The sequence below is a fragment of the Vicugna pacos genome, unplaced genomic scaffold (genome assembly GCF_048564905.1).
Source record: "Vicugna pacos unplaced genomic scaffold, VicPac4 scaffold_204, whole genome shotgun sequence".
In the NCBI taxonomy this organism is placed as follows: domain Eukaryota; kingdom Metazoa; phylum Chordata; class Mammalia; order Artiodactyla; family Camelidae; genus Vicugna; species Vicugna pacos.
The window spans coordinates 16,765-31,702 of record NW_027328883.1 but is presented as its reverse complement, the minus strand read 5'-3'; the positions used below and the strand labels follow the sequence as shown (position 1 = coordinate 31,702).

Sequence of the window (14,938 nt, the reverse complement as noted above, 5' to 3'; positions counted from 1 at the left end):
ACCCCCTTCCTGCTCTTAAAATCCATTCTTCCACTGCGACTTCCCACAAAGTCACCCTCAGTCACTTGGATGAGCTGCAGGAAGGGAGTGGTGGCCCCACTTAGGGCACTGGAAACAGGACAGGCCCAGGGAAGGGCTCCTGTCCCCACCACCAAGGAGCCTTGTTTCTAATGGGAGCATGTCACATCCCTCAGGTGTGTTGGGGCGGAAAAAAAAAGATTGAGAACTACTGACCTAGGATAACAGAGTATTGCCAGACACAGGTATTTATGGACCAGTGGCTTGCAGTGAGCATATCGTGAATGCAAATGGCTCTTTTTAAAATGCTTGCAGTGTGCCCGATCGATCGTTCCCCGCCCCCCGCGCGCCCCGTGTTCTGAGCGCCTGTCTTTGGCTCAGCAGACCCTCTCTTGGTGGATGACATAGAGGCCGGCCTCGGCCTGGGCCAAGGCCCCGTCAGAAGCATCGTCAGCTCCCAGGGAGCAAGGCGGCCTAGAGGAGGCTTTGCTGTCACGATATGTGTCCGCTCTGTGCCCAGTGTGGCCCCTGTCCTCGCCCAGCCCCAACCCCGTGCGGTAGCCGGGACAGCAGTGCAAGCCAAACTTTATCTCATTTTCTCTCCCACAGATGGAGGTAGTGAGTACCTTCAAGAGAAGCGGTTCATTTCAGGGTGCCGTGCGCCGGCGGTCTTCGGTCCTCAGCCAGCTCCATGACGTAACCAATCTTTCTACCCCTACTCACGTAATTCTCTCTGCTGCCAATCCCACCAGTGCCGCTGGGAGTGAGTCTTGAGTCCCCTTTTCTCTCATAAATGGCATCTCGGGGGGAGAAAAAAGCCTCCCAACTCTTCCTTCTCTTTTTTTCAGTCTTGCATCCTCTGCTCACCGTGGCTTTTCCGTTCTTTCTTTATTGCCCTGTCCAGTCCTTCCCGCCCAGACGGTGTGTCTCTCCAAAGCCATATTCTCTTATGAAATGTATTGAATCCATGGTACGGCTGGACCATCTGTTTTTTTTTTTATTTGTTTGGTTGGGGGAGCTTTCTGTTGTTTTTTTGTTTGGTTTGGTTTTGGTTTAGTACTCCTTCTGTCATTGGTTTTCTTTTCTTGAACTTGTCTGCATCTGCTGATGGCTCTTCATGAACTTGGGCCGCTTCTGGTGGTGTCTGCTGTCAGGGTGGGGCCTTGGTCCGTGTTCTGTGGGGCAGCACAAGGGACGCACGCAGGCTCAGGGCCACCCTCCAGGACTGGAAGGAAAGGCCGGCGTCTTTTCAGCATCATTCACAGCAGAAGAACCCAGCCCACCTCCTTGGGACTAAAGGGGCAGCTTCCAGAACTCTCCCTGAGGTGGTTTCCAAAGGTAATAGATGTGCTGTGGGCTGCAGGAGGTTGCTGACATGTGTCCCCAGGTGCGCTCAGTGGTGGCCAGCTGCTCCTGCTCAGATGCTATGTCCCCCGTCAGCCATTGTCCTGAGCCACCGGGAGTCAGAGGTGTCCTGAGGAGCCCTCCTCACGCCCCAAGCCTGCACTCTGCTGCATTCCCATTTGTTCCCAAAGCATCTTCGCTCTTTCCAAGCAGGCCTCAGGACTGGAAAGTTTTAACCTGGTCTGGTCCATACTCTCTCCTCCTCCTTCCTTTGAGAAGCTGGGCAAAAGTGATTCCTTTCTATACGCTCCACTGAAAAATTCTCGCCATGTTGGTCACAGTTTAAAGAGAACCCAGGGGTGTCCTAAAGAAGTATAAACTTCCATATTTGCTCACATCTTTTTACAAAGACAAAAGGAAAGCCACGAGACTGTTGAACCAACTGCCCCATGGTCCCCACAACCAGAGACAACGCAAGCAACCGTGTGGGTACCCTGCTCGCTCTGGGGCCACCTGCTTCTTGTAACAAACTTGAGATCTCAAAAGCCAAACAGTAAACCTTCAAGTGTGAGCCCAGAGCCCCTGCCTGGATGGTTCAATGCTACATCTTTCCTTTCCTTCCAGTGGGACCCGGCAACTCTCAGCTCCGTGAACATGTCCCGACAAACGGGAGTTGTTAACTACGCTTTTTCCCCCCCACCAGATTCTGGGATTTTCTTTTTGCTTGATTTCCCTTCTCTTTTCCTTTTTTTCTTTTGTCTTGTATTTTCTTTATTTGTTTTTTTCTTTCCTTCTTCTTTTTTTTTTTTTTTTTTTAGGAACTGGTGACAGGTCCCCAGTGGGAGGCATTCCTCCTCTTGTTTGAGCTGTCGTTTCAGGCCCCTCTGCCCTTTAAGGAGGGGATGTGGGCTTCACTGGTCCCCGTTGGGGCCACCCTGTCCCCTTTGGAAACAGCGTGCACATAAACACACACCCGAGCGCGCAGTCCCAGTACCACAGGCCACACCCACCCCCAGCTCGGCACTCACTGAGCCACCAGCCCAGCCATAGATACTGGCTGACAGCCATCCCAGTCCACCCAGAGAGGTCTGTACGAGGCTCGGCCACAGTCGGTTGAGGACAGAGATGGTCCTCGGCCTCCCTGACGGGCCTCAGCCCGGGCCCGGCTGGGCCACAGCACACTCCTTCCTGGGAACAGAGGGACAAGAGGGGGCATGCGCTGACCTCTCCTGTCCCTCCCTCCCCCTTGAGTTCCTCCATGTGTTCCTTTGCCATCTCTCTCTGTGCTTCCTCTCTGTCTGCCTTCTCCACACACCTGCTGAGGTCACACTCTCTTGACTCCCTGGGGGTCCCTTGGGCTTCCTCCCTGGGGTCCCTCTGTCTCTTCTCTCTCCCTCGGCTCCCAGCACCTTCCCTCCTTCTGTGGAGATCAGCAGTTCTGGGTAAGAGCCATGGGAGAAATGCCACCCCTTCCACCAGTCACAAGCCACTCCCAGGGGACCTGACTCACTCCTGGCTGTCCCTTCTCACCACATGCCCCCCGGGAGAGGAGCAGGCAGCAGAGCAACCAGTCATTGCTGAGCATCTTCTGTCTGAGGAGAGCGCTGCTGTGCCAGAGAGGGGTTCCCAATGTCCTGACTCACAGTAGGTGGCCAAGAAGGCTGATCCTGGGTGAGCCACAACACCTCAGAGAGGACCCCCGCTATGGAGGAAGATGCTGGATGGAGGACCAGGTGACACCAGTGGGGCAGATCTGCTTCCAGAAGCTGCCGACCAAAACTGCTTCTTGCCAGCAGCACTGTGGGGCAGGTTGCTTTGGAACTCTGAGCCAGCCCCCAGTTGGAGCTTCGAAGACCCCAAGAAACCACCAAGCCCAGCACCCTCATTGTACGAATCGGGGGAAGGCCTGGCAGAGTGCAGGCTAGCCCCAGGTCCTCACTCTCTCTTGGAACTTACCAGAAGGAATGCAGGGAGCAGGCCACAGCAGAGTTTCCAGGCCAACTGAGAGGCAGGTGCTGTGGTCATGGGGCACAAGGTTTCCTAAGGAAAACCCAGCTCTTACAGGAAGGCTTCTGTCCTCCCTGCCCAACACCCGGCCAGGCCACACTTCATCCTGCAGTGCAGCCAGTCTCCGGCCCCACGTCACTTCTACTGAGAACCTCAGGCTCTCTAGGTGGGAGGCCCAGTTGGGGATGTGGACAAGGAGCCTGAAGGCCAGAGTGATAGGTGACATTGCTCACCCAACACAGGCCCTGGCACGTGACACTAGTGCAAGAAGTGGCCAGGGAATGTCCCCAGAGCTGGAGGGGGAGGAGAGCCCCTCCAAGGGGTGATGGGGAGATGCAATGATCCTGGAGGCTCAGCGCACCCACATTCACACCCACCCACGCTTTCTAGTCGACCTCTGACCCTCCCCCAGGCTTCCCACACCCGCATGTGCACACAAGTCTTTGCTGCTTCTGGATTCGGGAGTCCCAATGTGGTCCCTGCTCCCCCAATTGCACACAGTGACCTCCGGCTCCAGGATGGCCTTGACTACCTCCTCCCTGCTCACTCAGCCATTTCTCCTCCTGCCTGGCTTGCCCGCCACCCCATCACAGCCATTTCATCCTTGGCCCGCCACCTCATTTCATGGGACCTCAGTCGTGAACGACCTGGTGGCCACCCATCTGAGTGTCCTAGGATGGAGCAGTCTTTACCGAGCACTTTCAGTCTTTTAGAAATGAAGGAGGCATGGAATCCTACCTCTCTTGGCATGTCAGTCACCCCCATTCCTGCCCCAATCACGCCCTCACACAGTGATGCTCCAAGAAGCTCAGCATCTCCCTGGCTAGGTGTCAGGACCCCCAGGATGGAGCCGGAGAGGGCTGTGCTCTTTTCACTCAGGTTTACTAATGAGCAGCGAGCCCAGGGCGCCAGACGGCTGCCCCCTGGTGTGAGGGAGGACACACAGACACACCCCAGCTCCTCCCCATCCACAGGTCCAAAGCCTGTGCCCCAGCAGCCCGGCCCTCCTACAGCAATGCTGGGCCTCTGCTCAGACACGTGTGGTCATGGGGATAGGTGCTGAGTTTGGTCAGACGTGGCCAGTAGGTCTTCACAGGGCTGTTGAGTTGTGACGGACCACGCCAGAAATAGATCACGGCAGTCACTTTATTGTAATCGGCTTTTGCAACATGAAAACCTGTCTTCCAACATGGCAAAGTCCAGCCAGGTGAACCCCCAGGACTTAGGTGGACACACCTTTCCCAGGCCTGGGGAGACAGCCTCCTCACACACTCAGGAGCCGCCACTCCCAGAATCAAGCCAGCACCACGGAGGAAGGAGCCCTGTGAAGTGAAAGCTGTCTTGTTTGCTGGACTTTGCCTCTGTTTCAGGAAATTCATTGATTTTGAGCCAAGTCCACTCACTTGGGTTTCTGGGAAGTGTACTGGCATTTTTTTCTGTGCTCTTTGACAGTGTGCACATGGTCTCCATGCTAGGAACGGTCTCGGCCCTGCCTGAGACTTCCTGCACCCCTGGCCCTAGCGCAGGGAAGGGCCTCCCAGGCCATTCCCAGAGCACACGCCAGCTCACAGCCTAAGGCAAACCCTGGAAGCCCTGCTCTGGAGCCCTCCCCAGTAGGCACTTCCAGGCCAATTCCCAGGACTGGGAGCCAGGGCCTAGGCAGCTCAGGAGACTTATTTGAGGCCCCACAGCTGGACATGGCCAGGATGAGAGGCAAGGCTGAGCCCCTGAAAAGCCTGGGGCTCTCCATGCCTGGGTCAGCTCAGTGTGACATCCTATGGACACCAGCCACCAAGTCAGGGCTGTTCCGGTCCTGGGCACACATGCGTGCCCACAGAATGGGAGGTGATCTTCACAAAACTCACCAGCCACTAGCATTTTCAGCTTGTCAACCTACACAAAGCCATGTCTTTAGCTTGACTTGGGATTCAATTCCTCAGTGAAAGGGCCAACTCTGGAGTTGGCATTTCCACATTTCCTAACTCCGTGGTGAGGAAATGGACCCTGCCCCTTGCTGCCCTTTCAATCGTGGGCACGTCGGCCCACACCTCTTTGTGTGGCTTTCAAGTCATGACTTACCCCCCCATACCTACAGGGAGGGCTTGAGGCGTGGGGACCCCAAAGTTCATGGAGTCTCCATGGCGCTCCATGGCAGCTGTGTTGGGAATTTGTGCTAAACCCAAAGCCCAGGTGCCAGGGAAGCTGACAGGTCCCTTCCTGCTGCAGAAGGTTCTGGATTAGCAGTTGGGACAGAGACAGGCATGTCCGTCAAGCATGCAGGGACTTTGAGGGAGCAGTGGGGGGACAGGGAAGGAGTCGGATGGAAGAATTCTGAGCGGTGTGAGCCCTGCAGTCTGCCGGGCGCAGAGGGCGGAGGGGGTGACTGCTCCCCAGGGCACCGTTTCCCTTGTGGTCGTTGTCATTGTTGTTCAGGTGCCTTCGCTCTTCTTTTTCTGTTCTCTTCTTTCCTTTTCCTTCAGTGGGGTGGGTGTTCCCACAGCCCTCTGCTCTCCTCCTGGCTTTCCCCTCCCTTCTCCACCTCCACCATCACCTACGTTGCAAACTCAAGCTATTAAAGCTCACGACAAAAGCAGGGGACATCCACTTTCAGCCGTGACCTTCACTCCCTCTGCTCTCACCCTAGCCATGCATCCGTAGCACGGTTACCCGGCAGAGTCTGGCTCGAGCATCCGTTCTGCTTTGGCTCCATGGGGCTGGGAGGGCCCCTGGGGCTGGAGCATCACCTGCCCCATCCTCACCAAGGGAGCTGAGGTGAAGGCAGGCCAGGGCTCACGTGCAGGGACAGGGCTGGGCAGCGGACAACCAACAGACAAGTAAGCCTCAGAGGAGAAGGAAAGAGAAAAATGAATGGCACTATTTTGGATGCAAGGTGTCCAGGACAGCCTCTTGGAGGGTGGATGTGTGAGCTGAGTTCCAAATAAGAAGAAAAGGCCAGCTTCAGATGGAAGAGCAGTCTGGGCAGGGGATTGGCAGATGCGATGGCCCTGGGGGAGACTTAAGCTAGTTGTTTGGAGGTGAACCGTGCTGGGGAGGAAAGGAGGCAGAAGAGGTGCAGGGGTGCTGAGGGATCTGGATGGATGGTGACTGTAAACGGCAAGAGGTGAGGGGAAACCCTGAGGCTTACTGGGGATGAGCTTCCACAGCAGACGAAACAGCCAGTGCAAAGATCCTGAGGCAGGAGTGTGCCTGGCGTACTTGAGGAAAAGGGAGAGAGTAAAGGAGAAAGAGGAAGAGCACAACCCACAGCTGGCCCTGGAGGACTTCAGGTTTTCCTCTGAGGGAGACACAGCTATTGAAGGGTTTGGACCAGTGGAAGGTATGACATGCTCTGACTGAAAAGATTGCTCAGGCTGTGAGAATAGACTGCACAGGTCAAGAGTGGCCATGGGGAGACAAAGGGTGGAGGTAAATTTGAAGAAGCAGAGCCTGGAGTCTGGAGAGAGAGTAGGTGACTCATCAGCAGACAGATGGACAGAAGGATCCAGGAAATGCATGGATGTGGATGGATAAGAGAAAAGGTCCAGACAAGCCCAGGGGCTCTTGGCCAGGAAGAAACGGGGAGCAACAGGAGGAGGACCCAGAGGCAGAGGTGTGGTGCACAGAGCACCGAGCGCCCAGGTGGAGAGGTCCCGGGGGAGTAGGGGCAGAAGAGAACAGAGTGAAAGGATGTGGGGGCCCTGAGTACTGACAACCCTCTCCAGGCTATCAGCAGCAGCTGGAGGGACCACAGCACCAAGAGAGGGTCTCTTTTAAGATGGGACAAATGAATAACCTAGGCAGGGGCAAGGGAGCTGGTGGGGCGATGCACCCAGGCGGTGAAAGGGGAAGAAGGACTGCATCGCAGATGCCAGGAGGTGGGGGGCATGTCGGGCCTAGCTTGGGATGAGATGGGAAGGCACAGTGAAGCCCTCCCCCCTCCTCCAGCCCAGCCAGACCCACTCCTTGGCCTTCCCAGACACCTCGGCCATAGCCCTAGGACAGTGTCATCTTTACTGGACAGTGCTTTTTGTGTCTTTTACTTTTAAATGATCTTACAGTATCATGGACTTTGGGGGGTACCATGCAAAGAGTTCCCACAGTCAGGACCCAGAGGAATTTGATCACATGCTGAAACATTTGGAGTCCCCACGTGGTAGACAGTGGAGGGAACAGCTTGACTCAGTGGTCAGAGAGAAGGGATGGGGCCAGAGACCCAAGGGACATCAGCCACATAGGCGGCAGCTGGGGAAAGACAGAGCTGGCTGTGGGTCCCTGGCAGACACGATACCACAGCGGAGGTGGGGAAGGTGCCTCAGTGAAGAGGTATGGGCCTGGGGTCGGGGGTCTGGGTGCCTCCAAGGCTCAGCTGGAGCCCCACACTGGGATGGGAAGACTAGGCGAGAGTCAGGGTTGGAGCAGCCCAGACTGAGGGTCCTCCTCGACCCCCTTCAATTCGAGAGTCCTGTTAGGCACCGTGGGGAGATGAAGGAGCTGCAGCTGCTGGGAAGTGTGGGCCCTTGCCGCGGACACAGGTGGAGGTGTTGCAGACGGTGTTCACGACATCAAGGTGGGCGATGGGTGGCACTGACAGCGTTGATGGCAGTGAGGTCCGTTGGGGAGTTCCAGAGATGGAGAGGTAATCTGAGGACCCTGCCATAGTCCTGGGAATAGCCCCAGGACAGGATAGGAGTTCCAGGAGGCAGTCAGGGCCACGCGCTGGGAAAGGACACTGGGTCCGCTTGGCCATGACTGCACTTTTGCTGGGACACACTAAACTCTGCCGTGGGGACATACTCGGCCCCAGTGTGCGAGCTCAGGCCCTCAGGGCAACCCTCTCTTAGAAGCAGTGGCCAGTTCTCACCAAACCCGTGTCCTGAGAATTGACTGTGCCCAGCAGCGTGGGGCGGCCTAAAACCAATCCGAGTCATTTGTTAGGAGCCCAAGACTGGAATGCAGGGAAGTGGAACCTGGAGGGAAACTGGCTCACCATCAGCTGGAAGAGGCTCGGGATGACTTGCGTCAGCAGCAGCATGTTTGAGCCCATGGCCCTGGCACCTTCCGGCTTTGGCAATAGGCAGCAAACAAGGCAGACACCACCCCTTGCCTGGAGGCTAGTGACAGACGTCAAAGTGAGACTTTGATTATACCCAGGAGGACTGTCCTGAAGGAACAGAGGCTAGGGAGGGAAGAGCTCAGAGTTCAGCCGGGGGCAGGGAGAGCGGAAAGGATGGAGCCGGGGGACCAGATCGTGGCCGGCAAACTGACCACAAAGGATCAAGAGCAGCCGTGTGCCAGGGGCTCCCCAACATTTCTGGCATCAGAAAAGGCACAAATAATGAGGCCACAGCTGCACCGGCTACAAAAAGTGAACTGGGTTTTTTTTCATTAACAAATGTCAAGTGATTCTCAGTTCCTGTGTTACCCTGAGCGCAGAAGCCAGTCTGGGGATTGAGAGCAGATAGTGGCCATCTGCCATCGGGAAGGTGTGGCTTCACCAAATTCAGAGAAAATGCTAAGTGGATTTAAGATGTGGAATTAGAAAATTCTAAATGTATGAAGCTCTTCGGCTCACTTTTTTGCACTTGACTGTGAGGCTTTCCTCGTTTAAAGTGATGTAGGAGCACTATGCTTGGCTGAGAAATGCTGGGTCTGGGGTCCGGATGGCAGAGGGTTGAAAGAGACTCACTGTCAACAGTGCAATTCATGGGCTAAACCAGGGGCAGCCAACTTCTCCCATCAAGGGCCAGAGAATGACTGTTTCTAGTTTTGTGGGCCAAGTCTCTGTCTAAAGTACACACCTCTGTCCTTGGATCTCAAAGATAGCCGCAGACAATGCATAAAGGAATGGGCGTGGCTGTGTGCCCAGTCAGACTGGATTTCCAAAACCAGGTTGAGGGCCAGAGTTAGCTCATGGGCCACAGTTGGCCAACACCTTGTCTAAAGCGAGGAAACCAAACCCTAGGACCTTGGACCTGGAAATGATTTCAGAAGTCAGGTTGTGTCCACTCACTCACTTCGGGACAGTCTGGCTTCCCCATTCAGCCCAAGGCCAGCTGCCTAGTGGAAGGCAAAGGCAGAAGGCTTTGCATCGACTCTGACTTCTGGAAGCAAGAGGGAGCCCACGCTGTGGGAGCCAGGGAAGGAGCAGAGAGGAGCAGCAGCTCTGTGGCTGGTAAAGCTCATGAGATTCAAGTGCATGTGTAAGGCAAAGGGGGAGCAGCCAACAGAGACAGAGCAGGGTCCTGTGGGACTCAGGACTTGGGGCACCTGAACTCTGCTGGGGCCGTGGGCTGCCATGGCCAGAGAGCAGGGCATTGTGAGAAGCTCTTCCTTGCAGGGAGTTACGCTGATCTGAGGTCTGCAGATGCCAGGGGGGTGGCCAGGGAAGGTGTAGAAGGCCTGAGTGGAGGGACAATATGGCAGATTCTGGGGACTGAAAGAAGCTGTCTGGCTTGGAGAGTGAAGAGGAGGATCAGTGTCAGGTAGCAGTAGATTGTGAAGGGCCTCTGGTGGCAGGAGATGCAGGATGGAAGGGTCTGTGAAGGGAAATGAGGACCCAATCCAATGCACTAGCAGCGGGCAGGGGGTGGGGCTGAACAGGACAAACTCGGTGGGTGCAGATCAAAAGTGGGACCATTGTCCATCTTGGATGCCTCTGGATGGGGGACTGGCAGGGCCTTGGGCCTGGAGCTCTGAAGAGGGGCCTGGGCTGCAGTCCCTGGTTATAGCCAGATGAGCCCCAGAGCCGTGACCAGGGCTAGGAGGTGGGGCTGGGGGTGTGGACAGAGAGGAGGAGGATCAGGGCCAGGCCAGGGTTCTGGAGACCCTGGGACAGAGGAAGGAGCAGTGGAGGAAACAGACAGAGAAATTGGTGAGGCAGGAGGAGGGCCACACAGGGGCAAAGTCAGGGAAGCCGGGACAAGTTTCTGGAAAGAGGGGCAGTTGGCCCCTGAGGGATCAGATAAGATGGATACACAGAAGGGCCACTGGACTTAGCTGCAGGGAGACTGATGGCCGGGTAGGCCTGGGCATGGCCGCAACTGGCTACAGCCGTGGGAGTCAGGGGGGCCGAGAAGAGGACGCCAAGAAGCCAGGGAGAGAGACCCACTAGGGAAGGGCCTGCAATGTGCCCTTAGGCTGGGGGCTTTCTCTTGCCAGAAAGTCTGAAGAAGGGAAGGTAGAGAGCCCACTGGCCGCACCCTCCCTTTTCCAGGTCTTCTTTCTGTGCTCCCACGTTGGAATTCAGATCTGGCTGAGAGCCCAGGAGAAGCCCCAGCAACAGCCCCCTCCAGTGCAGGGACAGGGGGTGAAACCCAAATGTGAAACCCTGCCCACGGCCAGGCAGCGGGCCCCCGTTGTTCATGAACACTTGTCATGCAGTGACCCCCTGCCACGGATGTGGGTGGAAGCCACCAGCACCAGCCAGCCACTGACTGTCTCCTTCCTCCCTCCCTCCCTGCTCCCACCTTGGGCCACCCCTCCCCTACCCCTCCAGATCCGGGTGGTGAAAGCATTCCGTAGCTCGCTCTATGAAGGCCTGGAAAAACCGGAATCCAAGACCTCCATCCATAACTTCATGGCGACGCCCGAGTTTCTGATCAATGACTACACCCACAACATCCCCCTCATCGATGACACGGACGTGGACGAGAACGAGGAGCGCCTGCGGGCCCCCCCGCCCCCCTCCCCCAACCAGAACAACAACGCCATAGACAGCGGCATCTACCTGACCGCGCGCGCCACCAAGTCAGCTACCTCGTCAGTGTTCTCCTCCGGCCCCGGGAGCCCGCTGCACAGCGTGGAGACGTCCCTCTGAGCAGAACTGCCCTCGGCGCGCGCACACCCACACACGCGCGCGCGCTCGGCCGGCGGCACCAGCCTGCGAGGAGCGCCCGCCAGGCAGCTGGAGACCTTGCTCAATGGCGCTTGCGAGAAGCCGATCCTTTCTAGGCTTCTTACCCAGGATGGAGGAGGAGGAGGTGGAGGGAGAGACCAGAGAGCAAGAAGAGTGGTGTTACCCCCACTTTTTCTATCGAAGCTTTTTTTTTTTTAATGAACACTGTAATTGCACCAGATGTTCACCGTTTGGGCTGTGCAATGAGGCAGGGGCTGGTTTTGATTTGTTGGGAGGAGGTTCGTTGCACCCTCTGCGGAGCCATTGGAGCAGCAGATTCACACAAAAAGAGAAAAGGCGAGCAGCCCCGCTCTGCAGGGCCAGGAGTATTCTCTGCCCAGACAGCCCCCCGTGGGAGCCGCCTGCAAACACACAACGGCGTCGCCCAGCACCCCAGCCCCAGGACGCGTGCTGCCAGTCTGCGTGTGCGTGTGTGCATAGACACGTGTGTGTGCGTCTAGACATATACGTGCATATAGGACCAGATGCATCTTTAAAGAATAAGGAACTATTTATCAGCATGATATCTCCATTTTTCTTATCAGGTGTTTTCATTTTGAAATTTCATTATTTATTGTGGCAGGGTTTTTGGGGGGGGGGGAGCGCAAGGCCAGAGCAGTTGTAATACAATCAGAACATTTGGAACATTTGCACTTTGAGACCCCTGCCTATAGAAGAAGAAAAAAAAAACCTGTCGATGGAATTTTTTATTTAAAAGGAAAATACCAAAGTATTGATGAGAACGACCTCCTCCAGCAGGCGGAAGGGGGAGGTTTGCTTTCAGTTTCCTTTGGGTCCAACTCCAATTCCAAGTCCTGAATTCTGGCTGGTGGGCTTTCTCTGTCTGCACCTCAATTGCAAGAGCATAAGACCCCGCCCCCAGTGGTAGCTGACATCCTGGAACAATCCAGAACCCCCAAGCAGCCCCGGGAGAGCCAGGTCTGCCAGGTGGGGACGGGGAAGTGTGCCAAGAGTCCGAAAGAAAGCAGAGGGAGAACAACCATCGAAACCTAAGAGGAGCTGACAAGACCACAGCGCAGACCCCAGTGCCCTCAGCGCCTCCACCTGGATTCCCACTCTGCTTTAGCAAAAGCCCAGAAGTTCTTGCTGAGGGAACTGCAAAGCACCTGGGAAAGGTTCTCAGTCACCACCGACCAAAGCACTCTCCTGATCCTGGTCTTCTCATTCAAGGCCAACTCTGACCATGAGGGAGGGCATGGATGTGTGTCTTCAGCCACCTCAGGCACCCTCCGGGAAGCAGAAGCAAAAGCAAAGCTCCTGGGAGCGACAGTCCCCATCTCCATGGCCCTCCTTGCACCTGTGGCTCTACCTCTTGGGGTGGAAGGCTGAGGAGGTCAGCCGGCTGAGCACCCAGTCTGCAGGTGGGGAGAGCTGGGCCTGGGCTCCCCAGATGGTTCCCTCGGGAGCCTCTCCTTGGAGTGTGGGCACCCAGCGTGCCAAGCCTCAGTTTTCCCTGAATGCGTGATAACCAGGAAGGAAAATGCAGAAAAAGCAACGGTTCGTTTACCTTCTGAATTCACCTGCCTCACTTTTTGCAGGGAGGAGTTTGAGGTGCAACCTGTCACTTGGGCCTGGGGCTGAGCCCCTGGGGGACAGCTGGGAGCTGAGGGACCAAGGGTCAGAACAGAAGGGCAGATGTGGAGGGGCACACTCAGCAGCTGAGCAGCAGCTGGACTGGTGGCCAGGCTGGTTCACCCATCACATCCCCACTGGCGGCAGCTTGTCTCAACTCCACCTGCATCTGTGAGCATCCGGACCACCGTCCAAAGTGCACTCTGTCCCCACTGTTAACAATAAGGCCATGTCACCCCTGAGCAGGTGTTGTCCAATCTTGGGCAAAGGAATTTCGGTGAGAAAAGCAAATCCCACTTAAAATGCCAGCTACAGGTAACTTAAAGCCATCCCTTTTTTCCAAAGGGCACATTTAGAATGTTACCCATTTGTAAATTGTTCCCTACTGTCCTTGTTTAAACAACAGCAAACAGGGCAACTCAATTTGTTGAGGGTCTGTGTGTTCGGAAACAAGAAGTAAAGTTGGAAATGTTTAAATTGAAGCAAATCAGCTACTCTCATGGACTTCTCTTCATTCTCCATTGTAGACACATTGCTAGAACAAATGGTCGACGTGTAGTCAAACCCTCACTGCTGCTGTACAAAGTTGCCTAACGTACGCGTCGACTGTTCAGTCCCCAGGCTGCCTTTCCACGGGGTGTGGGGCTCAGATTGCTGCTCTGGTTTCTGTACAGGTTTCAGGCCAAGGGTCCTGTCTCATCAGGAAGCCCCTCACTATAAAGCATTATATTGTATGGAATGGCTTGGTCAACTGTGTTTCAGTTATTAACTCAGTTTTACATCTTTATCTGCCTGTTATGAAGATGAACAAAAACATCTTAATGAGGAAGACCACAGATGCATAATAATTTAAAGTCTGTAGTTAAATTTCCTAATTTAAAGAATAGACCAAAATTTCTGTGTATTAAAAAAAATGAAAGGCTCCTACAATCCCAGTCTGGGTAACGTGTATGATTTCTTACTGGGTAAAGTCTTGTATGGAACCCAGGAGAGGTGTTTTCCTCCCCTTTACCAAGCTGGGGTGAGCCCTGGGGGAGGCGGGGTTCCCTGGGCATGTGGCCACCTTTCTGATCCGAAAGAAAGGAGGAAAGGGCTTGCCCACCCTGGGGTCAGTGGCGCTCCTAGCAGAGGTTTGCATGGTGGTCCTCCATTGTCCTGACCCAGAAGGGCCTGGCCTGAGTCTCCAAGCTGGCATCCTCAGGGTGGGGGGCACCCAAATGCCTGAACCCTGGCACACATGCAGACTCCCTCTTTTTTCATTGTGATAAAATACACACAGTATAAAAGTTGCCATTTTTACCATTTTTAAGTGCACAGCTCAGTGGCACTAAGCACATTCACATTGTTGTGCAACCATCCCTGCAATCCACCTCCAGAACTTTTTCGATCCTCCCAAACTGAATCTCTGTCTCCACAAAACACTGACTCCTCCAGCCCCTGGCCCCACCCTCCTACTCTGTCTCTAGGAATCCGGCTGCTCTAGACATCTCATACAAGTGGAATCATAAACTATGTGTCTGTCCTTTTATGACTGGATGATTTCACTGGGCATAATGTCTTCAGGGTCCATCCATGTCATAGCAGGTGTCAGCATGTCCTTCCTTTTTCATTCTAAATAACAGCTCACTGTATGGTTGGAGCACAGCTTGTTTCTCTGTTCATCCAGCAACGAACATCTGGGGGTGGTTTCCACCTTTTGGCTACTGTGAATCATGCAGCTGTGAACAAGAGTGTACAAACATCTTTTCGAGTCCCTGCTTTCACTTCTTTGGGGCAGATACCCAGAAGTGGAAGGGCTGCATCCTATGATAACCTGCTGTTTAACCTTTTGAGTAACCGCCAGACAGTTTTCCAAAGCAGCGGCACCACTTTATATTCCCCCGAGCAGTGCTCAAATGTTCCAACCACAGATTTCCTCTTTAACCCAAAGCCATGGAAAGAAAACCCAAGATTTTCAACTTAATCACTTGCTCCCATCCCTTCCTTCACTCACTAGGCATCTTTGAACACCTGTGCATGGGGACATCCATGGCCCAGCCCCTCTGCTCTGCCAGCAGAGCCACGAGGGCAGCTCTGGCCCAA

General features: G+C 55.0%; 1 protein-coding gene across 2 annotated transcripts in view; it reads left to right on the top strand.

Annotated features, from left to right (window-relative positions):
- ATP2B3 (ATPase plasma membrane Ca2+ transporting 3) overlaps window positions 1–11,221 on the top strand; it is a 33,575-nt gene extending 22,354 nt beyond the window's left edge. Inside the window, exons 15-16 of one of the 2 annotated variants that reach the window (XM_072958116.1) lie at window positions 628–781; window positions 10,865–11,221. In XM_072958116.1, coding sequence (XP_072814217.1) covers window positions 628–781; window positions 10,865–10,890 — 180 coding nt within the window. In that variant the 3' untranslated portion in view covers window positions 10,891–11,221. The remainder of the gene's footprint in view (window positions 1–627; window positions 782–10,864) is intronic. The other variant, XM_072958115.1, reaches the window with a different exon arrangement.
- The last annotated feature ends 3,717 nt before the right edge of the window (window positions 11,222–14,938 follow it).